The sequence below is a fragment of the Saccostrea cucullata genome, unplaced genomic scaffold, assembly GCF_032062105.1.
Source record: "Saccostrea cucullata isolate Sc308-1 unplaced genomic scaffold, CSIRO_AGI_Scuc_v1 ctg3608, whole genome shotgun sequence".
NCBI classification, from domain to species: domain Eukaryota; kingdom Metazoa; phylum Mollusca; class Bivalvia; order Ostreida; family Ostreidae; genus Saccostrea; species Saccostrea cuccullata.
Window position 1 is genome coordinate 4,690 of NW_026936819.1, and position 25,147 is coordinate 29,836.

Consider the following 25,147-nt stretch of genomic DNA (forward strand, 5'->3'; position numbering starts at 1 on the left):
TGGCGGGAGGGATGGGGGTGGCTTGGCAAAGCTCTAGTTTTTTTTAACAGTAGAAAATATACATATACAATATAGACTTTGAAAATTGGGTCTTAACTTTTTCTTTATATGTTTTAAAGACTAAATAAATAATTTCTTTTAAATGGATTAGGACCAAAGCCCCCCCCCCCCCCAGTCGCTTTTTCCACATATACTTCAAATATTATTTTGTATATCTGAGTTATACCTGTGTTCGGTGAATAAATAGGTTTTTTCTGTTTGCCTTTCCACGGTTAAGCGACATCCCAATCAGCGCGTGACGTTTGTTAAGATGGAATTCCAGATGTGATGAACACGAGTTGTTTGCATTCGGTTACCTAACAAAAGGTAAAACTTATTTATTGTAAAAAAGAAAAAAAAATTATATGTTTTAAAGTACTAAATAATTAATTTCTTCTTAAATGGATTAGGACCTTTAGTTATTCTACTTTCGTTATGTCAACACTTTCAGCTAGTGCCTATTATATACGCAGTAAATGAGATGAAGTGAAATCATATCAACTTGTCTTTTTTGTCATCAGGACCGATATTCGCTATATATCATTCGTAAAATTTCTCATTTTTATCTTTAGTCAGGAGCAAAAATGAAAAAAATGATTTTTTTTAAATTTTCTATTCGAGAATGTTTAACTCCAATCATGCAGGCCTGTAGGAGGGGAGGGGATCACAGTCATACATTTTCAGCTGAGTAGGCACAATCTACTAAAATTCCTTGACAAGCAAAAAATAAAAGGTCTTCAGAGTTTTTTATAATAGAGGGGGCAAGTGAATAAGTTAAATCTGTTTTCTATAGTAGTCAAAGACTATATATTGGAAGAAATAATTGGAGGGGATAAATCCCCTCAAATTATTTTTTCCAATATATAGTCTGAGACTTCTATTGAATATGTCATGAAGTGATAAAAATGGAATTAACAGGGGAAAACGTACACAAGCTACATGTATGAAGAAAAGCAGATATAATTGTGTACTTTTCAGTAGCAAATAAATTAGCCGACGTAAACAAGATAATATACAAAAAAAATCCATTACATAATATATAAATGCAGAATATTTTAATTTTCTTTTTGTTTAATGCTTTAATCATGAAAGTGACACCGAAATCCGTTAGATGAAATAATTGAATTGTGTCTCAGACTCTGACTCTAGACCAACCTTTACCAACCTTACATGCACATGCAATATAACAGAAATCAGGAAAGAAAACCGAGTTAGAGAATCTCCTTTTTTTCATAATCAATTAACACAAAATTTATACTGTGGTTGATCGAGGTCACTAGATCAATGAGTTTATTATTGTGGTCCAGGTCTCGGGGCCTTATTTCACCATGTTGACCTCAAAAGGGATAATTAATTGTATATTAATTGCCCTTATTGCCCTTGGTGAAATAAGGACCCGAGACCTGGCCCACGAGGTGACCTGACCTGACCGAAGCCGCGTATAGAACAGTCACTTTGTGATGAAAAACTGATATACTTTGCACGTAAGTCTCAAATCGACAAGATTAAGTCTGACATTTTAATGAGCAGAACATTCAATAAAAATGGCTTTTTACAATGGTATAAAGTTAATTGTTCTTTTTGGGCTGATGCAATATTAAGCAATGATTTTTGCAGTAAAGTTCAAGAATGGATTTCAGGAAAAATGACTGAAAACTGAGTAATAAATACTATTATTTATTTTAAAATACATTTGATGTGTTTGCAACTTTTCTTTGGTTATAGGATTTTTTTCTGTATTATAATCATGCTGAGCAAATAAAGGAGATCTCATGTAATAATACATTTATAACCTCGAAAACTATTTACCGTCATATTATACTGTATATATTTGCTTCATTGACGCTGCAATGCTTTTCAATGGAGATTTAAACGACCAAAGAGGTCTCAAAAAGGATAATGAAAAAAATATTGCATTACGAAGAACACCTGTACTTGGTTACCGATTCTGTATTATGTAATTAGCTAGGGTAAAGACAGTTTACAATGAATCCATACATAAAAATTTACGCACTAGTTTTCCTGTCCATTACACTGGCACAAGTTTATAAATGTAAAAAAAAAATTAAACCACAAGTAAGGTCCATCCGTCTGTAAACATTTCACATTCACATTTCTCTTCAAGAAGCATTATACCATTTTAACCCCAAAAGGTGTAACAAAAACCAAAGCGACCTTTGAGTGAGAGGTGTTTAAGCTGTAAAAAAAATGAAGGACCCTAGGGCGGATTAAAAAAATAGGAAGTCATAAATGAAAAATCTTCACAAAAACCAATGGGCTATAAACGACATGACTTGATTGATTTTTTTGTAAAGTGTCTTGTTTTTTTTTTAATTGGGATTTTTTGTATTTTGATAAAAAAGATACGGAATTTTGAAAATTAAGCATGGTATTATATATTTTACTTTTAAATTAATGAATCAATTAATTTCAGGGCTTTTTTCGTATTTACATCTGTATAAATTCTTTATACCCCAGGACTCAATATTTTGAAAATAGAAAATCAATGAAATACTCACTTTTAGCTCACATAAGCTGAGGGAACAAGTACGCTTTTCTGACCATAAATTTTCCGTTGGCTGTCCATCCATTCGTTTGTCTGTCCGTTTGTTAACTTTTAACATTTTCGACTTCTCAAAAACCACTTGATCAATTTTAACAAAACTTGTAGCAAACATCCTTTGGTGAAGGGGAGTTTAAATTACTTAAATGAAGGGCCAAAACCCACCAAAAAAGGTGATAATGAAGACAAGAAAAAAGGTGCTGTTATTAAAAATCTTCTACATGATATCTAATTACTGGGCCGGAAACGTCAAATCTTATGCAGAAGCACCTTGGGGTAGTGTAGATTCTAAATTGTTCATATGCGGGGGGTAGGGCTGTGCCACAACAGGGAACTCATGTTTTTTAATAGGAAAAATCTTTAAAATTCTTCTGAAGAACTATTCGGCCAAAAAAAACTGAAACTTATGTTTAAGCATCCTGGAGTAGAGTAAATTCTAAATTGTTCAAATCAATATTAGGGGGAAGGGGAAGGGGTAGAGCGGGTCGACCATAAAAGGGGACCCAAGTTTTACAAAGAAATATATAAACAGGAAAAACAACTTTAAAAATCTTCTTCTCAAGTACCACTCGGTTAGAAAATTAAGCTGAAACTTATGCAGAAGCACCCTCTGGCAGTGTACATTTTTAAATTTTTCACACCATGACCCCCAGGGGAAGGGCGGACTACAATTTAGAATTCAAGTCTACATTGAAATCTATCTATTAGGATTTTTTTTTTTAGATTTTCTTAAGACCCACTTGACTAGAAAAGCTGAGAATTATACAGAAGTATCCTTTAAAAGAGTAAATTCTTAATTCTTCACACCATGACCCCCGGGGTAGAGCGGGAACATAATGTGGAATTCAAGTTTAATTTACATTGAAATTATAGGGGTTTTTAATAAATATAAATCTTCTTCTCAAGAACCACTGGGCAAGTTATTTGAAAGCATCCAGGAGTATTGAAAATTTAAATTGAAATGCTTAAGAAACTATACTCGGCCGAAATAATGAGACTTGAATATTCTATTGGGGATTATCAAAAGGTTCGTGTACAACAATTATCTTTATCTTCAACAATTATCTTTATAATTATTAACGTCAAATGTAATGGATGCATTTTATCAGGTGTTTTTTCTTAATACCTTTAAAAATGGGAGGTGCATATTGACGAAAAATTGAATAATAAATATTTATAACGATTGATTGTTTGTATATTGTGTAATGTTCCATTGGAGAATGTTTCACTCATACAAAGACGTCATCGAATGCCGTTGAATGGCTTCAAATTTATACTCGGCACTCAAGGTCATTGAGCAGTTGGGGTTATTATCATGCCAACGCCTACCAAGATACGGGATATATAAAGGTCATATATAAAAAAACCCCATGACTTCCACTTTTAATGCCGAGCGCTTAGCGAAGGAACAGTCCCTATCTAGGTTATCCAGGCCTTCTGATCACAAAGTAAACACTCTACCACTAGGCTACCGTAATATTTATAACGCATTCCTGTAAAACAATCAATTGTATATATTTATATAACGTTTAATACTTAAAGCAATTTGCTGATCTCTTTAAGGATGTATTTATTATTTTACTTTTTTTTTCATACATGTAATAATATGAAAATAAACAAGCATTCTGAGAGTATTGCATTATCAATACATATCCCCGACAGGGTTCCCCTTCTTCAATATGTCATTTAATAGTATGCAAAAGTTATGACCAAGGTAAAACTGCTCGTTTTTGAGGTTGTGAATGCCTTTAACCTAATAAAATAATCAACATAAAGACAAAACTCCTGATCATGGCAAGCAGCACATGGCAGGTGTGACCAGTCAGCAGATGATGCTCACTCCTCCATGGCACCTGATCCCACCTCTGATGTTTCGGAGGTCCGTGTTTGTTCTGCTCCAATTTTGTATTGTTTTATGGACTTCAGATTGAATACTGTTCGTTATATCCATATCTTTAAATTTTTTTAGAGGGATTTATTACTAAAATTATTATTTTTTGCGTTGAATAAAACTCGTTTTAAAAATATATAGGGATAGATCTAATTTCAACAGATTCGTAGAAAAACTTTGTACTTATAACTAGAAATATATTATATAGATATGAGATATAATGTAATAACTGTAGGGAAATATTTCAGAACCATATTATCATTTATTTAGAAATTGAGTATACTATTAAACAAGTTGCGATTATTCTAGCAGGGCCTGCTAAGAACAAGAAAGTGTTAAATTTTGAGAACTTTTCCAGATGCGGTGATATCCAAGCCCAAGCATGGAGATTCTGAAGCATCCCTATATTCTTTTGCTATACACGCTGATAACTTTCGTAAGTTTTAAGTTAATACCAATGTTGTGTTCACTTTATTTGATTGTGATCTGCAATGAAAAATTAAACATGAACAAAAAATAAAATTTATTCTTTCACAAAGCGTATTATTAAAATTTTGTAGCTCACTTTTTCGGCAACACAGCGCTGTCCTTTGTCCGCTAGGACAGAAGAAATTGTAAAAAAGTGCCCAGAAGATGAAGAAAGTACAAATAGAAGTGCACAGATAAAAAAATGTGAGATACTTGCAGAACAACAGACGTGTTCAAGTCCTTCCAAATTCAAGTATCACTGCCTACCTACCGATTTATCAGGAACCCTAGTGGAAGTATGTGCTGTTGAAACATACATAGATGGTGAGTAGATATTAAATCAATATGGCCCTTTCATGAGGTCGATCAATAGATATATCGACTTCACATAAAAGCACGTTGGCCGCGCACGAAATGCAAGGTCGACATGCTTTTCTGTGAGGTCTTTGGATAGACCAAATGAAGAAGATACATTTTTATATTAGATTTATTTTCAAAAATATTAACAAAAGTTAAAATGAACAAGTCACAAGTTTTTTTTAATCATCTTTTAAAACTCATGCTAAAGAATAAAATAAGTTGTTTATACTAATTGTGTTTTCATTTTCACTTAAAAAGTAATTTACAATGTAGGGAGGGAGTGTTCTAATTTCAAAGAATATATTTTTTTCATTATGATTATCAAAACCAGTTCTAGTATATTTTAGTATAAAGTAAATTCTTATTCAATAAACATATCTACAGTGGCTGGAACGTTATTGTTGACAAACCAATCGTGTAGAATCGTTCGTGTATCGTGAGTGATCGTTCGTTTAACGTGCAAGATCGTTCGTGTATCAGACTCAATCGTGTGCGTTTTTAATCGTGCAAGATCGTGCGTTTAGAATCGTGTAAATTTCGTTTTGTAAGTTTTTATTGAAGTGTTATTTCTAAAATAAGCATTTCCCTTGTTTGTTTTTCTTAATTTATTAAATAAAATCAAAATAAAATGAAAAAGCACAATTTACATAATAGATTGCAGAACGAACTAATTATCGCTCATAAACAAGCAATAAAATAAGTCGTACAATATTAAGTTCTCGTCAAATAGCGCGATCAATATTGTGATCATGATAAACCGTATTTAGATCTCTTACACCTTTCTGAAAAATCTGATTTAATTATTATTTACTTCTTATTGTGGCGAAGATAATCTTGAAATCAATTAATTGAAAATAAATATTTTTTTTACAAAGAAATAAACATTTTTTCAATGCTTACATAGCTACATGTAGTTAGTAGACAAACATACATGCACACGGCATGATTTTCGGGAGTTTTGATTATCTGTGTTTATCTCTTGAGCTTATTTGTAACCAGTTATTTTAAATTTCTGCAAATAAAAAAGTTGAATAATTAGCAAGTTTATCAGACATTGAATAAATAGAAACATAAGTATAAAATTTGTAATTATTATTAAGGCCATTCAATGCTGCCATTTTTGTTCAATCGTATCCCCCTTTCTGCATATCATGATATCCAATTCAATCAAATTATAACATGTACATCGTCTGATAGAACGAACAAAATCCGTTTTCTTTGATCGGAGAATTACCTTAGAAATAATTATTTTCAATCTGAAATATTAAGTTTTAATATATTTAGTTAAAGAAATATCATTTGTCGTTTTTTTTTCAAAGTCTATGAAATAATATTAATAAATCTTTGAAATCTTAAAGAAGTACATGTATTAAGTTTTATTTCGTTTTGAAAATATTAATTCCTAAATATTTGGAACTATTTTGAGTGAAAAACGTGCGTTTGCGTTAACAATCGTGCAAGATCGTGTAACGTGTAGAATCGTGAACGTGAAAGATCGTTCGTGTAACCGGTTTAATCGTGCGTTAATCGTGCAGAATCGTTCGTGTAACGTGATCGTTCGTGTAAGTTGTCAACAATAACGTTCCAGCCACTGTATATAAAAACATAATTACAGAACACAATGATTATCATTAAAAAAAAATTTTTGTTAAACCTGGTTCAATAAATTTGTTATTGTCCTGCAACCCGTCCAATAAGTTACCTGTAGATGTCCAATAAGATTCAACTTATTGGACAGGTACAGGTAACGTTTAAATGAGAACAAAGGGCGAGTCAAATAAGTAAACAGCACTTAAAAGGCAATGACAAATCAAACAATTTAATATGAACAATGTAGGAAATTAGAAGCGTTAGATATTAATATTTAAAAAAAAACTCCTATTGAAAATGGCACAAATGGAATGTCTCAGATTCATTATTGTAGACGCATCCGTGGCTCCGATCATAAAGTTCCTAAATTCACCGTCCATTGCTATACAATAGATTCATTTCAAAATGATTGATCCACGGAATTAATATAATATAGAAACCAGTGGACATAAAAGATGAATGAGATTTTTTTTTTTTACACTTACATGTATTACACACAACCTTGGTCTTTTTGTTTATTGAAATATCCATTTTGTTCCGCATTTAGCACAAAGTTTAGCTCATGAAATTTTAACGAAATCTGTGATGTCGTTTGGTGATTTCTGACCATTTGTCCATCTAGTCCTGTGTGTTTGAGCGAGTATCTATCGTTGTTTTAAGAAGTGGCTGGAGTAAAATCCGTCCGAGTTCGAAACCTGCACACAAAAAAGAAAGTATTGCATTTTTTGAAAAAAATACATCAGAAATAATCCCCAATTTCATAGAAAATGCTTAAGCAGTTGTTGGAGTAAAATCTCAACTGTTTCTTGCAAATTCCGAATCATAAGAATATTTTGTACATGTATCTATCCAGATTTCACAGTAAAAACTTGAACTGAGGCATCTTGGTGTAATCAATGAATGGCATCATTAAACCACCGGGTCCCGATTCGGAACGTCTTTTTTTCAAATTTTAAATGTACGTCGTCATCCTTGGTCGTTGCGTTGTAAGATGAAATAATTGTAAAAAGTTTAGTAGAACTTACTTTTACGCATGCGTAGTTTATATAAAAAATGTCGCAATGCGGATAAATACATGTAAGACCAAACAAAGTTAATGTTCAAATTTATCGATGATTCCTAAATTAATAAAGACAGAAAAAAAAACCAAAACTGTTTTTCTTTGGCCTAACTTGATGAACAGTGCCAGGTAGTCAGCGAAGCAAAACGAGACCTTACCTGTGGCTGTCCAATAAGTTAACAATGGAAGTGTTCGACAGTGGTGAAATGTTTAAGTAAGTTAAAAGCCTTAAACTGACCATTATGTCAGATATTAGACTCTCCTCCGCAGGGGGAATAAGGAAGCATACAAAATATTCTACCTTGGCTAAATCAGTGCTGCATTATGACGTCATAGTAGACAAGATGACGTCAATTTTACAAATCAGGTTTTCGTAATATTGGTATTTAGCGATGTAATTTAACTCTAGAAAATGAATAGAAACGTGTAAACATTAACAAAATTAAAATGTTTTTATTTTGTTATGCTGTAACAGTCATTATGATTGAAATCTACCACCGATGACGTCATATGTGTACATCGAGTAACTTGGAAATTGATCATGTCGTGTTAAAGAGAATTTGGCTAAGACGGCATGATCAAAGATACGTAAAATGGAGTTTAAAAGGAAATATCGGAAATATTGTGTTAAATTCATATGGAGTTCAATTAATAAAACAGGTATGCTAATTTATTTTCATCGATTATATTCACTTTCGAGGACAGTCAGCTATAATTACGTATCCCGGTCGACCTATCGTCCGTCTTTCTTGACCAAAAAATGCAACAGAACAACAATAAGCTGGATATTTCATAACATACGATTTGTACAGATTGAAAGTTTGCGTTTTGACAAACTTGGAAAGTGCTGCTAGAATCCCGAGTTAAGCACTGTTGTACGAAAAATCTCGATTCATATGTATGAAATTCAAAACAAAGGGTAAGGTTTCGTGCGAATGTGTGGAATAAATATTTTACGGACAAGATAGTCGGATTCTAGCAGCACTTTTTAGACAAAGTAGATGTTTTCCAGCTATATTAAATACTCAAAGAAATTATCAAATTCCGGGGTATTGTTGTTCTGTAAGCCTTTTTATTAAGGAAAATTTAACTATTAATAGAAGTCACGTGATGTCGTGGCGGTGATGGACGTCTTTGGGTTAGACACGCTTTTATCTGTATGCAATAGTAAATAACGGTTTACGTTTATCAGTGGTTCTGGTAATTTATTAAACTAAATTTTCTTCAAAAAGTCTAAATTTCCCGAGAAATTACTTATATGCTTCCTTAACATACCCGCGTCGGCGCTAACTCGCCTCGGGTCGTCTAATAACTGACATAATGGACAGTTTTCGGCTTATACATGTAACCATTACTGATTATAAAAAAAGTTGACCATGGGATTATTTATTTCTCACAAACAACAAACAATATTAAGTACAAGTTTTGTTAAGTCAACACTTTTGTTCTTTTATATATTATTTTCATGAATATTAAGATACTTCAAGACAGTTTTTTTTTCAAAATCTATAAATAGTAACATGTTTTATGTTATTATATTCTTGATCATGTGATCAGTGCGCATAGAATAATAGAGAAAAGGAATATTAAAGTGTTTAACTCACTTGTAATATACATGTTTGAAATAGAAATTAATTATTACACTTAAAGTAGGCAAATATGAAGAAAATAAAACAAATTGTCGTAATTTAGGAGGGTGACATCTTTTAGAGACAAAACAAATTTTGATGTCTACCAGGCAATTTAATGTGCTTACGTGTAATTTTTTAATTGTTTGTTCCTATTTAAGGTACTCAATCCCTAATTACCACCGATTCAATAAACTTAAATACATAACAGAAAGATGGAAGCTTGATACTCTGCTTTTTTTTTAATGAAATTTCAATCTATTACTATTAGAATGTAATAGTGGAATGTGCCCTAATATATGACCTCTAATTCTGGTAACAGTTATCTCCCTATATATATTTTTTTTTTTCAATTTAAAGAACAATTTTAGAAATCTCATATGTGTTAAAAAGATATTGCCAATTGTCATTCTACGTCTAATGTTTCAGTGCATCTTTCCACCACAGTCTTAGATGATATTCGTTTAAAGTTTAATTTAATAACACAATGCTTTACTCCATAGTGTTATATGAACTTTCATATTACTACTCGTTATCTCCATATCCTTCCTTTAACGTTACAACATTTTACTCATTTTTTTCAGTATTAATAAAACCTATTAAGTTTAAGTAACAAAAAGATTGTCTTTATAAACAGTATTACACATATTTGCAATAGATCAATTAATAATGTTAAGCAGATTGATACGCTTTTAACGACAGTTATTTTGATGCCGACAACCAATGTCATACAATTTAGATCAATTTTTCATCCAAAAAAATGACGCATTACAACCAACTTCAAGTATTGGAAAAAAAATACCATTAGTTATACATTTTTGTTTAAATACATATTTATTTTCGCTTCTGTATCTTCATTTAGCCTAAAAATGGTTGACTTAGAATTTCACAAGGGGTTGATGAAGAGTCTTGCCAACCTCTCTCCTGGAAGGAAATTTATCTGAAATAGTTTCTTAATCTTCATATTTAAAATATCACATGTGCATGCAATATACAAATTAGTTTTAGAGCTTTAACACTGTGCCTAATCTTCAATATATTTTATCCTAATTTAAAAACGAGTTTTTAGTGTGAATTAAAGGCAATCAACTGTATCTCCATGTTACTTCTATTTAAAATGTTAAGGTCCATTCAAAATATCGGGAAATGTCAATTCAAATTGTATCAAACCCTTTTTAATAGAGCTTCAAAAAGCTTTCTAATTGACTAAAGTCAGTCACAGACGTACTTTTAAAACCGACACCTTTCGACAAAGGAACTAAAAGACATTTTAAATTGAAAAAAAAAATTCTTGCGAATATTTTTGTCTTCTGGGTAATATGTATTTTTTTTACTGTGCCCATAACAAATAGGACGTCTAATGTCAATGCACCATGAATGTCTTTTTGTAGTTGTTGTTGTTGTTAAGAGCCTCAGTCTTTGAAAATGTTAAAGTCAATAATTTTGCTTGAGAATTAAACTGAAAGATGAATAAGATACATGTATTTGCTTTAATAGGATAATCGAGAATATGCACATTCATTGCTGAATGCATATTGGAAGTGAACTATTCTTACTAGCGCGGGCTTATCGAAAGGTTGAAAGTTTTGAAGAATGGCTATTTAGATATCGATGCTGTGTAGCAAATTAATTGTTTGAGGAATTAGAATTTTTAGAACTAATAATTACGCGTAATGCCTGAAGTCGCTTTAAAATGTTTATGTATCAGTGTTTCCACATGTATTTAGCGATAAAATCACTGTTTGTTCGATTGATTGATTGATTGATTGTTTATTGTTTAACGTCCCTCTCGAGAATGTTTCACTCATATGGAGACGTTACCGTATGCCGGTGAAGTGCTTCAAATTTTGACCTATACTAGGCACTCAGGGCCATTGAGCAGTGAGGGATCTTTATCGTACCAACGCCTGCCGCTGACACGGGGCCTCGCTTTTTAAGGTCTCATCTAAAGGACCCACAACTTTAAACTGCCAAGCGCATGGTGAAGGAACAGTTGCTACCCATTTTAACCACTAGTCGCAGCCGAGATTCGAACTCACGACCTCCCGATCACGGAGCGAGCGCTATACCGACTGAGCTACCGTGAACGGTCACTGTTTGTATTATCTCTAAAATATATGCATAATGTGATCTATTCTAGGATTGAATTTTTCAATTTTGAAAAAAAAAATGCTTATTGCATAGGAAAAATGCGAGAAATCGTGGGAATTATAAATCATTATATCTTAAAATCATAACATCTGTACATGTATGTTAAATGATCACTATTTTGAAATTCTTGATATTGACCATTAAGCAAGGTTAAAGTTTAAGCTTTTGAATGAAAAATAAATTTAGAGAAAATTTATTTGAAATTGCATTATCTCTTGCCATGTGTAAATTATATCTTATGTCTTTAAAAATTTCAGCAAAAAAAAAAAAAAAAAATGATATCTTGAATTTCTAATAGAGTAAAAAATTTCAAACAAAAAATCCTTATGATGGCGAATATTTTGCATAACGATGATTTAAATAAAGCTCTTAATGCAATTCTATTTTGTTAATATTTTTCATTGAAAATTCTTAATTTGATGACTTGGGAAAACTTTATATTCAGTGGGGTATGTAATGTGAAATTAATAAAAAAACATAGAGATAAATGTTTCATGTAATTGCCTACATATTGATTGCTTATACTCATAATTGACCGATCAATTTATCATCAAACTTTTTATACAAAGTAAGATCAAATGTTTAAGGAAAATTCGAAGCTATGTTTTGCAAAAATTGTGTTATCGCGAGGCTTCTAAACGTAGCTTTATCTCCTATGTTTTCAGAGCACTTTACAGTATATTGACCGTACACATGCATTTTATAGTGTCTAAAACACATGGAACCTTGTAGGGGAGTCTATCTGATAAACGATCCATTTTCTGTTTTTGTAAATCTGTTGTTTGTGACGAATAAATTAATGTAGAGCAAATGAAAAGTTGAATTTCATTTCTGATTGCAGCGAGTTTATCGACATTTCAATTTATATGTTTCATTTTAAAAGTTTCTGTTGGTGATACTCATAACTGCCTGTATTAATCAGATAAATCAGACAAAGTACACTGTCACCATGCCAACCCAATGCGAGCTCAATTTTTAGAAAGTTATACATTGTAAATGCATTTTCACTAAAAATTAGACCGCCTAAATCCATATTTGGGGTCTGAAGTCTAGGTTCTGTACATTTGATTTTATTACTGGAAGATGACAGTTTTGTTCATCATAAGTGTACAAACTTTACCTATCAAACATCAATAACTTTCAGTACTTTCAGTCCTTTGAACTGATATCCTGTTGTTCGTCTTCATGTCATCCGTCTGTCTGATTAGTTGGCTCTCTGTTTGGTTCTCAAGAACCACTGGACCATTTTAGCTGAACTGGACGGGAAGCATCTTTGGTTGAAGGGAAGTAAAATTATTAAGCTGAAGGGAATAATCCCCATGCAAAGAGATATAGTCAAGAAAAGGCACAAAAATAGGCACAAAAATAAGTGTCATTAAAAGTATCTTAACCACTAGGCCAGAAAAGTGAAAAATATGGAGATAACGAACAGTATTCAAGATCAAAAGTCCATAAAATAATACAAAAAAGAGACAGAGTAAAAACAGACCTTCAAAACATCAGAAATGGGATCGAGTGCCATTAAGAAGTGAGCATCCCCTGCCGACCGGTCACACTCGCCATGAGCTCCTTTTATTCATGAAATAACGGGAAAATCCGTTGTTGAGACATTTTAGCTTGCATAAGATAACTTTCATGTAATGCGCACATACCCTTGCTTAATTTTATTGGGTTTTTTTTTCTATACATTTGTAAGCAGGGTTTATATTTTGTATTAATTTGTATCACTTTTGCTACAATAACGATACATTACAACAAAGTTATCCGATAATGACTGAAGTTCATTTCCTCAAAAATACCACTTTTACACTTTCAATTAATTATTTACTTTGAATGAATGTTAAATGGCGGTGAAATGTCGGGAAAATAATAAATCATTACTCCCCGATAAATTGCAGGCCACAAAAGGGAATCCATATTTCGCATAGAAACATACATGTATAGGAAAACCTTTTCAAGAACCAATGTGTCAGAAAAGCTTACCCTTATGTGATGGTATCCCGGGGTAGTGTAGGTGGAAATTGTTCAAATCAAGACTCCCAGTGCCAGTGTCGTGTCACAATTGGGAATCAAAGTTTGACATTGAAATATATAGGACAAATCTTTAAAAATCTTATCAATAATCACGGTGACAGAAAAGTTCAAATATATTGGAAATATCCTGGGATATTGTAAATTCTTAATTGTTAAATCTTGACCCACAGAGGAAGGTCGGGGCAAGAACAGGGAATCCAAGTTTTCCAATGAGTATTATAGGAAATATCTTCAACAATCCTCCAGAGAACCACAGGGCCACAAAAGCTGAAAATTATGTTGAATTATTTTAAGTTGGTGTAAATTCCAAATTGTAAAACTTATAACCCCCGGGATTTAAGCAAGGCACAATAGGGAATCCAAGATTTACATTGAAATACCGGTATATGGAAAAAATTCTCAATAATCATAGAACCCGAAAAGTTGAAACCTGTGTTGAAGTATACTGAAGTAGTGTAGATTCCAAATTTTTCAAATTATGAGGTTGAATCATAATAGGAAATCCAAGTTCTACATAGACATATGCATGTTTTTTTTTAAATATACTAGCTTTTGGAGAACAATCTGGGATACTTTAGATTTTAAATTGTCATCCCAAGAATATGCCAATTTACTTAAATATTGCTTCACTGTAAGAAAATTGGAAATTCTAAGGGTGATGATGCCTGTAGATATTGTCATGAAGTTTTAGAAAATTCCGAATGACCTTCTTGTTGACGGCTGTAAATGATGTTTAAAACAAGCTAATTCAGAGAATTCGTGTCCCCCGGTTAGGGAAAATGTAAATCATGCGCAGTTTGGTGTGAAGGAGATTAAGTCGGATCTCCCTGACTGAATTTGAACTAATTTTATGAGTTTGTGCATGCCATACCTAATTTTTTTTTTCATTTCACATGCTGAATACTATCATTTACACTGTAGTAAAAAGTATTTCGAACTATTTCGAAAAAAATAAAACGATTCGTCCGGTATTCGAACCCAGCACCTCTCACATGGGCAGCGAGAGGCATACCACTAGACACACAGGCACCTGAAGTGTAATTTATGACCCCCCCCCTTTTTTATGACAAAAAATGTAAGAGTCTCTAATATCCGAAAAAAAAATTCCCCGTCAAACACATCTATATGTCTTTATATGCAAGCAGATTGTACTTTTTCTGGCGTTTAAAGAATGACCCTATTCGATATAATAAAAATACACAAGGTAAGAACAAAAAGTTGTAAACAAACGGAGGACAAATTCATGAAATTACCAAGGTAATAGTTAGTGTTACCTATCATAAATTTGCAAGCACTCTGTCTGGGAGATGTTCTTTTACTAGTCTCTTAAACCTAAACCCCGGTATTAGCGTTTGACATGCCGTAATCGGACGATTTATTAATCCAATCGGATACATAAATTTTTCTCCATTGACAGCTTTGGAAGAGGTAATGAACTCGCATTTCTGTTTCACCTTATCTGATTGATTAATTGTAATGCAGTTTAAATATCTAAATAATCAGATAAGACAAAACTGAAAAGCAACTCTAACTGTTGTGAGGGCTTGTCCCGAGACACAGTTAGATTATTCTAACTAAGAACCGCCAATCATTTACTACTATCGTTTTGCCCTCAAATCATGATCATCATTTTAATGAATTATTCTTTCTCCAAATATACTTGGTTACAAATAGTTATTAAATCCAATGTCAGATCGAATTTTATCCGATGAAATGAACAAAATAATTCAATGAAACATAAAGAGATAACGAACACCGCATTGTTTAACAATAATTAAAAAAAAACTTGTCATGTTTTACTGAGTAAAATGAACGAGTGTGAGAGCGTAGCTTTTAATTTTTCATATAGAGTTTCACAATAAATAGATTTACACTGAAAACATTTGTAGAGATCGATAAGGATTGTTGTTGAAAGGTACAATTTTGAGCATCAGAGATGCTTTACAATTTATTTGTATTTGAAAAAACTCATGAATAGAATTTAGAATTTTTTGAAGCAATAATAGGCCAATACACATGTACCAATCCAGGCATACATTTTTTCTTTGTGTCATCTGAACTTAAATACTTTTAAGCTCTTCTAATATGCATGTTTATATGAATTGTCATTACGTTTAATTTTTTACTCTGCAAATATTATGATGTCATGGCATTTGTATTTTGCACTCGTGACCATTAACTTTAATCCACTATTTTTTGGTCTATATTAAATTTTACAGTCTTCATTCAAATCACTTTTAAAAACAGACTTAAATAAATAGCGCTATTTAAAGTCCACGTCATACATGTATAAATGTAGTATGCTTGGATGTTATATATTTTATAACTTAGTGGATTTTTTTTCGGTGTAGCCTTCACATACCTGCATAATTTAGCCTCATCATGTTGAAGATAACAAAAAAAAATAGAATCTAACTTTAAAAATTTTTGTCATATAGCAATTTTCACTACTTTTCTCTAACACATTTCTTTAATTTATGAAACAGGTGTATGTGTTTTTTATAACAACACACAACTTCAAACAGATAACAACATAAATTGTAGCCAATCCTCTTCGTGCCCTAGCCGATTTCTGTCCTCAGAGGCCCACCTATGTAAGTAGAAAAAATTTCATCGCCTAAAGTCTGTATGTTTATCTTTAAAACACGTAGGATAAAAATTATTATGATAATAATATAATAGTAATGTATTGCTATTGTAGACGATCCTTGTAAATCAATCGAATTAACATCAACAATTCCATTGACCAATAAAACAGTGACTTTTGTTCATGAAGATAATTCAGAAGTGCATACCACTGTCTTCATGTAAGTACACTTTAACATATGACATTTTCTTCTTGCATTTCATTTTGAAGTATGCATAAATAAATTGATAAATTGAATTTAAATTCATTGAATGTTCTAGATTACTTGCGGTAATAATTCTTGTTTGTATTGGATTGGCCTTGTTCATTCTTAAAAGACGGAAGGACAGACAGAAAAGGAGTAGAAAAAGTTTGTATATTTTAAATAAGTAACTTCATTTAGTCTAATACAAATTAAATTTGAAAAAAAAAATAAATTCGTGACACTTTCTGAAAACTATTAAATATCATCTTTTCACGTCCTTTCTCTTGATTTTCAGTGTATTGTCGTATATGTTTCTGCAGGTACATTTGAGGGCAATGTTACGATCTTGATAAACGTACTGCAAATGTCATGAATTCTTGGAAATATATTAGTTATACCAAAATTTAATGTAGGTGACCAGACAAATATTCAACCTGTCGTCTAACTAATGTTATTTAAGCAATTAAAGCAATATGATCTGCAATTTTGATATCGGAATTGTCTGTTCAAAAAAATGTATTTAACTATTTCTATGATAGAAAAAAAATATATCAATAAAAAACTTCTGTTTATATTTTCGATGGAAGAACTGTTTATAAGATTCGATTGAATCAAAATTACATTATTGTCGGACTGCACAATTATGATTTCTTATATAAATCTATAGAAACATCTAAGAGTCGTTGTTTTATAATGAGATAAGCTCTATCATTTATTTTTTTTCTGTCCAAAGTTGGCCTAGACCTAAAAGGCACAATTCTTCTTTGATTTGCAAAATTCATTTTTCACGCTACGTACATAAGTATGAAAAATTTAACATACAGTTTCTACATTAAATCCCTACCTCTTTAGTTTACTTGAAATAGCAAACAGAACTTGTCTTCCTTGTTCAGCAGCATGCTTCTGTGTTTTTTTTTAATCCATTAAAATTAAATTAAATACCTAGATAATCAAATGTATTCACAATTTCTAATTCAGCATCATTATAGAACCAGGATTTGTTAATGCGTACTTTACCAGCATTTCCAAAGACAACAGTCATTGTTTTTGTTACATTAACATAAAGGCTCCATTCTTCTGTATAACTGCACAGTGTGTTTAAACCTTCTGGAGATTCAGCAAAAATAACTATGTCGTCTACATACATAAGTATGAATAAATTTAACATCTGCTAATCAATATATGGATAGTTATCTGATATAAAATCAACCTCGAAACAACACATATGGTGAATATAATAATGGTGATAATGTTTCCCTTGCATTAAACCAATATCATTGTGAAAATAAACACTGAGAAAACCGTTGTATTTAACACAATTTTTAACATTATTGTAAAGAGATTTGATTTTCTTTAACATTTTACCTTGAATGCCTAAATGAAATAATTTTTGCATAATTTTATCCTATCAACAGAAACAAATGCTCCAACAAAACAACAAAATAATCTTTTCTTGGTAGAAAGGTACTTATTTTTAAGCGATTGCACAAAAAAACATCAGTTGTTGACATTCTTTTACGAAACCCAAATTGTGCATCAGTCAATATATCATAGTGCTCCAATTCCACTATCCTATTGTTAAGAACACTTGTAAATAATTAATAAGTAATAACCATACAGCTAACAATAGATATACCACGATAATTGTTGACATCATTCTTATCTCCTTTTTTAAACAATGTATAAATGAAACATTTTGACCATGATTCAGTGTAATAACCGGAGTTAAAAATATTATTAAAGAGTTAATGGAACAGCGGGAGCAATTCGTCGCGGAATTTCATAAACAGTTCGTTGACTACGATCTTCTTCACAACTTTTGTTTATTTTTAACTTTTTAATTGTTGTTCATATTTCTTTGAAACTAATCAATGATTCCAAATGGTCGAACACAGCATCCGAATAAAAGTCTTTTTTTCAAGTTGTCGCCCGTGTTATAACCGAGAATTTTAAAATGAGTGAAGAAATCTTCTAAACTTAAATTACAATCAACATGGATTGTCTTTTTTGTTTTAAAAAGTTAAAAAAAAGTTTTGAGTTCTGTTTCTTCAAAAAAGTAATCATATCGCCCTCATTGCGTTTGTGTTGTCGATGAAGTTTTTTTTTCAATTTTTTTGTAAGTTTGTAGTTAACGTAAACGATAAAATGTAGCGTCATAACGTTATACAAACACAATTAACTTCCTTAGATTTTACAAAAAATTCATGGACAAACAGTTTTACTAACCCAGTTATTAATTTAAAAAACATTATTTTTGGTAACAGAATATATTATTACGCAGTATAAAATCGGTACGATCGAAAAGCTATACAACTTTTTAAATTCAATATGCCAATTATATATCATCGACATAACAGATGATTCCACAGCTCAAATAACCTGCACTGCAGAGAAGAATTAAGAGGGTTTCATAAAATTTCAGAAATTGCCAATTTAACCTGGTTTATATGCAAATCTATAGTTTTATAGTTTTATATTTGTGATAGATATTGTATATGTTAAATGTTTTAAGTAAATGATATTTTCAAGCTTTGAATTTTTATTTGTATTTGTGCAATCATAGCATTGTTTTCACCCCAGTCTATAATATACTCAGAGAAAAGTAACTTATGAAGAGAGGGTTATGGTAGATTTTCCAATAAATTCAAAACGCGTCTCTTAAAAAAAATCAAGAATATTTTGATCACAAGTTACAAGAAGAAAGGTTTTTTTTTTCGAAATAAAGACAGGTTCTTTAATTAAAAATATTTCATTTGAAAATCACGCATTTTCAATTAAAAATTAACCATATAATTTTTCTGTTTAAATTCTTCAAAATTGTATCTTCTACACAATCAACTTGTTTTATGTTGAAAGTTTTAAACAATATGAGATGAAGTGCATTTTGAGAAATTTATTTTGCTTTATAATTTTAAAATCTGTCTTTGTGATAAAATTGTGAGAAACTTAAACATTAATGATCAATTAGAAAAAGAAAGTATTAAATTGTTTCTAAAGAAAGACATCTGTGCAATCAAATATTCTAGCACTATTTATGGAAACAATATTGCACAATACGAAAGTAGAATATGAAAGAAAATTCTTGAAATATTAAATGATAATTTAGTAACAGAAAATGTTGACATCAAAGTTGCAGCTCATATTGCTTAAAACGTATTATCTATCGAATATAATTTTGACAGCTATCTTAGCCTGAAATTTTTCAGATTCTTAAGCTAGTTGAAATTGCTTTTTACTCGAGATCAACTAAGATGGGGTGGGGGGAGGGGATGGTGGGGGTTAACTTCCTGTCCAAATTCGGGTCGAACAGTTTTGACCAAAATATACATACATGTACACAGGGTAGATATTGTCATGTATAAAATATACAAAAAATAACAAAAAGAAGATGGGGAGGGGGAATTTGTTGTACATCCTTAATTAAACAAACATTTATTTTAAAATAAGTTTAGTTTTAAAATTATTTTTTATCTTTTAATAGCATCTGAAAGAAAAATACTTTATATTAAATCAATATAAAATCATTACAACTTACATTAATTTGCATGCCAAAAATACCCTCGCGTTTTACGATTTTCCCTGCCTTGCAAATTGTTCTATCCACAAGCTCTTTAGTACTTTTTGCGGTATAAAAAAACCCTACTTGAACCTTCAAACGAGTCGCCAAAAATATATTTCGAACTGACTAATCGTGATTTTAAGTTTTTGTTAAGTTTGTTCAAAGGTAAGAAATAGTTATCATACCCCTGCTAAAAATAATAATAATCGTTATGTCCGTCCGTCCATACGTCCGTCTCTCTGTATGTCCGTCTTTTACGTTTGGGGTACTCATCTTTATTCGCAACTCCTCTCATACAACTGAATGAAATTTGACGAAACTTTCACAGATTCTTTCTTACACATTGTCAATGTGACCTTCTATTTTATATTTTGATCTGAAACATATTTTGGGTTTACAACAACAAAACATGGATACTTCCATTATATTCATATGGGAGGTGGTGGAATCATTTAATAGTTAGCTCATTGCTCAAAGCATCTCTAGACTCCGTGGGGATCCGGCTTAGAATAGGTCCTCAGTACCCCCTTGCTTGTCGTAAAAGACTACTAAATGGGACGGTTCTTCGGATGAGACCGTATAAACCGAGGCCTCTTGTCACAGCAGGTGTGGCACAGTAAAGATCCCTTCCTGTTCAAAGGCCGTAAGTGCCGGGCATAGGCCTAAATTTGCAGCCCTTCACCGGCAATGGTGACGTCTCCATATCAGTGAAATATTCTGGAAAGGGACGTTAAACAGTAAACAATCAATCAATCAATCAAAGCATCTCTATTTTTTTTTCATTCTTTTATTTTATAATATTGTCCACAAATCAAACTGCTACATATATAAATATACTGAGTCCTTGCGTACATAAATAAATAAAGAATGGATTAATGAAAGAATGATGATTATAATTTTAATAACAATATCTAAATTATTCTTTAAAAATATTGATGTGCGTAGTTCTATCATGAGTGCCAATGGTGGAATATGCGAACTTTTCATCTTTTTGAACTAAATTCAATGATATATGGAGACCGTACTGGCTGATTGATTATGGTGTTTTATGCGGAGTCGGCAATATTTCAGCCTTATTTCGGCGGAATAAACATAATGATACCTAATACCTCATGTAACAAACAACTTTCATTACTTAACATTGCTGAACTATCACGCTGATTACTAATTACATAATTTTGAATCATACTCATTTTTAGTTTACATTATCTTTTAATACCGTTCAGCAGATTTCATTATCTTTTTTCAAATACATTCAGGTTTTGAAGAAGAAGAAATTGTTCCTTTGCGTCATATAGGAAGAGAAGAGGTTACTTTTTTGCCTAGAGGTGAGAAGATAGATGGATGTAACACTCATATAGAAAAATATTTCTTTTTGTATTTCTGCGTCTACATGTTTGGTTTAAGATATACTAGGTATGACAATAAGCATAAAAAGGTATTAATCTACATGTACCATCTTGAGGTGTTTTTTTTTTATTTTATTCTCCCGGGATAGCAGGCATATTGACTACTTTACTATACAGCAGATTTTTCTCCAAGGAAGAGTTTTGGTTAAGATATTTAAGAAGAGGTCCATGCTCCCTATTGCATACCTAAGCAATCTGACTAGGAAAAAGCTAGTTCAGTATTGAACAGGTGGTAGGGAGGTTTGCACACACTTAGATTTACATTACCTCAGGTTGCTTCCATATCAATATTACTAATCATAGCTTTGCTGTTTTTTCAAAGAAGGATTTTTCCCTTCTGTATTCCTATCGCACTTTACCCCAATATTCCCAATTTAAATATGAACAAACTTGAAACTTCAATAGATTTGGGTATTTCTTTAGTATTGTGACTAATCGGATTCCCTGTTCTTGAGCAAAAGATTTTTTTGCAAGGTGGTGTATTTATTGATCGGGATATTTTCGGATTTAGTATATACATGTATCGCATGCAACTGTACGGTTTCTTAGATATAGGTAAGTTACTGTAATTTAGAGCAAACGTGACATGTTTCCTGCTAGAAATGAGAAAAAACTGCACAGTTGATGCATGCTTTGCCCACACCGGGATGATATGTACTTTCATTTTGGTTGAAAATGGATTTCCCCCTTCTGATATCCACCTATATTTCTTGTCAAATTATTCACTTTATTCTAAACTTAAAATATTATCATTCCATATCTTGACTACCCTTTATTACCATCTGGTTGTTTAAGAAATAAATCCTCGTTTTTGTGAATGTTGCAGAGTAACCTTCGAGGTCGAGGAATGTTGATTGAAATATAAAATCCGAAATTTCGAGACCGAAGAGGTTATTTTGCGTCATTGACGACAAGAAGGACTTTATTTCTACTCCACTAACAAATACGACCGATCGTTCTCTAAGCGGATTACATGTATGTTACCGTGCTGCGATAACGCTGTTTCATTTAGCATAAGAATGTGAATTTGTTTGTTTACCTGTGAACGGAATGCAGACGATTTGTACTTATGCCACAGTAAAATTAGCTTTTAAAGTACGGCTATTTATAAGAACCAGGCAGAAATGAAAATAAGTTATTCATGATAGTGATAGATGTTTCAAAAACTATCATATTTACATTAAGATACATAAGACTAAATACTTTATCGCAGTTATAAATGGATTTTATGCATAGTTGATTAAAAGATGAATTCAATATATACTGAAACAGTCAACAATATCCATTGAAAAGTGTCTGTACGTGCAGGTGATTTTTTAAGAAGACCCGCACTCTCCTTAAATGTGAATTATAAAATATTGAACATCTAGTATTAAAGAGTAAAAAAACAATTAAAAAAACCCATTGGTTATTTTAATTACGGATAGATATTGTGATTTTAAATTTTGTACAAACATGAAATTCTAGTTATCTCCCTTGGCACTCTTTAGTAAAAGGAGTTGGAAAGAGTGTATTTAACTCTTCAGTTTAGAAGGTGAGGATTAAGAAATGTGTGTGATTTCATCTTCAAGTTTTGCCCATTTTCATACATTTAAAGGGGCATGTAAGTCTAAAAATTTTTATTAGGAAAATATAAGCTTAGGATAAAAAAAAATAACTGCCTGCAATTTGCTTAATTTTATCTGACAAAAACAAAATTCTATTTCCTAAATATGCTAAATGAGAACAGAGTTTGAGTGTTTTGAAAAAAGCTAACTTGTTTAACAATAACATCAAAACTACTTAAATTCAGTTAATTTTAAGGAAAAACATTTAATTTTGTACTGGACTTTGAACACTAGCTCGCTGCTGGGGATTACAGTACGATGAGTATCTCTCCTTTCCGTCGATAATCCCTTAGTACTGCAATATATACACAGTCGACTGGAAGAAGTCCTCGACCTCAGCATACATGAAGTCATAGAAAGAAGCAGTGAAAGCCACAGCAGAGATTGGTTAAAGCATATTTTTTTCTATGTCTCGGCGCCTCTATGGATGTCATTTTTAGATCAGGTATTTAATACATAACACAGACCAATGTCTAAACAAAGACACTATTGACTATTTTCTTCAAATTGAAAAAGGGGAAAGTCGAGAAAAATTGATGGCAAACATACAGGCTGACTGCTATTAAAAGTTATCAGTCCTGCTTAAAATCTACCAGCCTGAGAAAATAATTGTCTTTTGTAAAACTGATGTTTGAAACTAGAGATACGGTGAGCAATGAGCAAATGATCCCCCGCGCCTTTTATGTGAATATAATAGTGTCCATGTTTTGCTGTAGGAAAGTATTATATTTTTAATGCCATACTTTCATACAATACCACTATTTTTTTGCCTAATTTTACTCTTAAACACAAGAAATCTCTGACAGGAGCTTCTGGGGCTTTGCCCCCTGGACTCCTTTCATTCAAACTATGGTATGACTAACATATGATTGTACTTTAGAACATCACTATCAAGACCCCTTGCCTGAACAAAGTTATCCACGCCACCTTTCCCCTTTTAATCACAAATCCAGTACTGCTCATGATACCATTAGTTGATTCGGAAGCGATTAATCAAATTGATAAATTTTATTTAATGAAAACTTTAAACAAGTCCAGCTGGGCATCGATATATATATATGTGCAAACTGGTATGCCCATAGCAAAATTTGTGCGTATCGAGCGGTCAGGCGCACTGTTTTTTCAAACACTTTTTGAAATGTCCAATGGGTCCTTCTTAAAATCGTGAATATTAAATTAAGCCCTGAAAAAAACCCAAATGTTATGGCAAAACCATAATTACTATTTTTCTTATTAATTTAATCAAAATGTAAAATTGTGTCCTTTCAAACTCTATATTTCCAAACTTATATGTGTATAATATTCTTCAAATGCATTTCCTTTTATTTGAATTATAAATAAGGGTGGGGAGTCCTACACAATTTAAATTGGCAAACAAAACAACCAATAAAATACTGTTATGGTTTTATCAGTTGAAACGGGGGGAGGGGGTGTTAACCTCCCCAAAAATTCTGAAAAAGCCATAAAACTCTATCCGGATGGGGGGGGGGGGGGCTTCCCAAATATTATTCCTACAAGCAAATCTAAACACACATAGAAAGAGAGAAATCTATAAATTTGAGAGAACATACAATATGCATGGGTTTCTGCCAATGTTTTCATCTAGTTTAGGTTGAAAACGTAAAAAATAAAATTTGATCCTACAAAACTATAACTCTTTTTCAATTTATAACTGGCAATAGTATGAATTCATGATGATAGCACTAGTACATGGGGGAGGGTAAATAAATATTTTATTATCAATAAATCGAAAGCTAAATTGTTACATAAATGTATGGATTCTCTTGTCATATGATGAATTTCATGATTTGTTATCATTTCAGATGCAATCTGAGCCTTGTTCTGAATTTCAAAATCCATTTTGCCGACACCTGCACAGCTGATGTAATGTAAACTTAAAAATTAAGGAGCACCGTAACCAAGAAAAGATTATCAGTTCAACTAACGTTAGTGTTAT

At 31.8% G+C, this 25,147-nt stretch overlaps 1 protein-coding gene across 1 annotated transcript; it reads left to right on the top strand.

Moving 5' to 3' along the window:
* Positions 1-288: 288 nt before the first annotated feature.
* On the top strand, positions 289-22,414 carry LOC134246656 (uncharacterized). Its single transcript, XM_062729028.1, has 8 exons — positions 289-366; positions 4,852-4,929; positions 5,054-5,285; positions 16,271-16,378; positions 16,486-16,591; positions 16,692-16,780; positions 21,434-21,502; positions 22,410-22,414. Exons 2-8 carry the CDS (start codon positions 4,876-4,878, stop codon positions 22,412-22,414), a joined length of 663 nt encoding a protein of 220 aa, XP_062585012.1. The 5' UTR covers positions 289-366; positions 4,852-4,875.
* Positions 22,415-25,147: the final 2,733 nt, after the last annotated feature.

Excerpts from the sequence above, each read along its gene's own strand:
- LOC134246656 (XM_062729028.1), top strand. The coding sequence starts at position 4,876 with ATGGAGATTCTGAAGCATCCCTATATTCTTTTGCTATACACGCTGATA. Across the intron at positions 4,930-5,053 it reads TATACACGCTGATAACTTTC|CTCACTTTTTCGGCAACACA; the intron begins GTAAGTTTTAAG and ends AAAATTTTGTAG. Across the intron at positions 16,379-16,485 it reads GTCCTCAGAGGCCCACCTAT|ACGATCCTTGTAAATCAATC; the intron begins GTAAGTAGAAAA and ends TTGCTATTGTAG.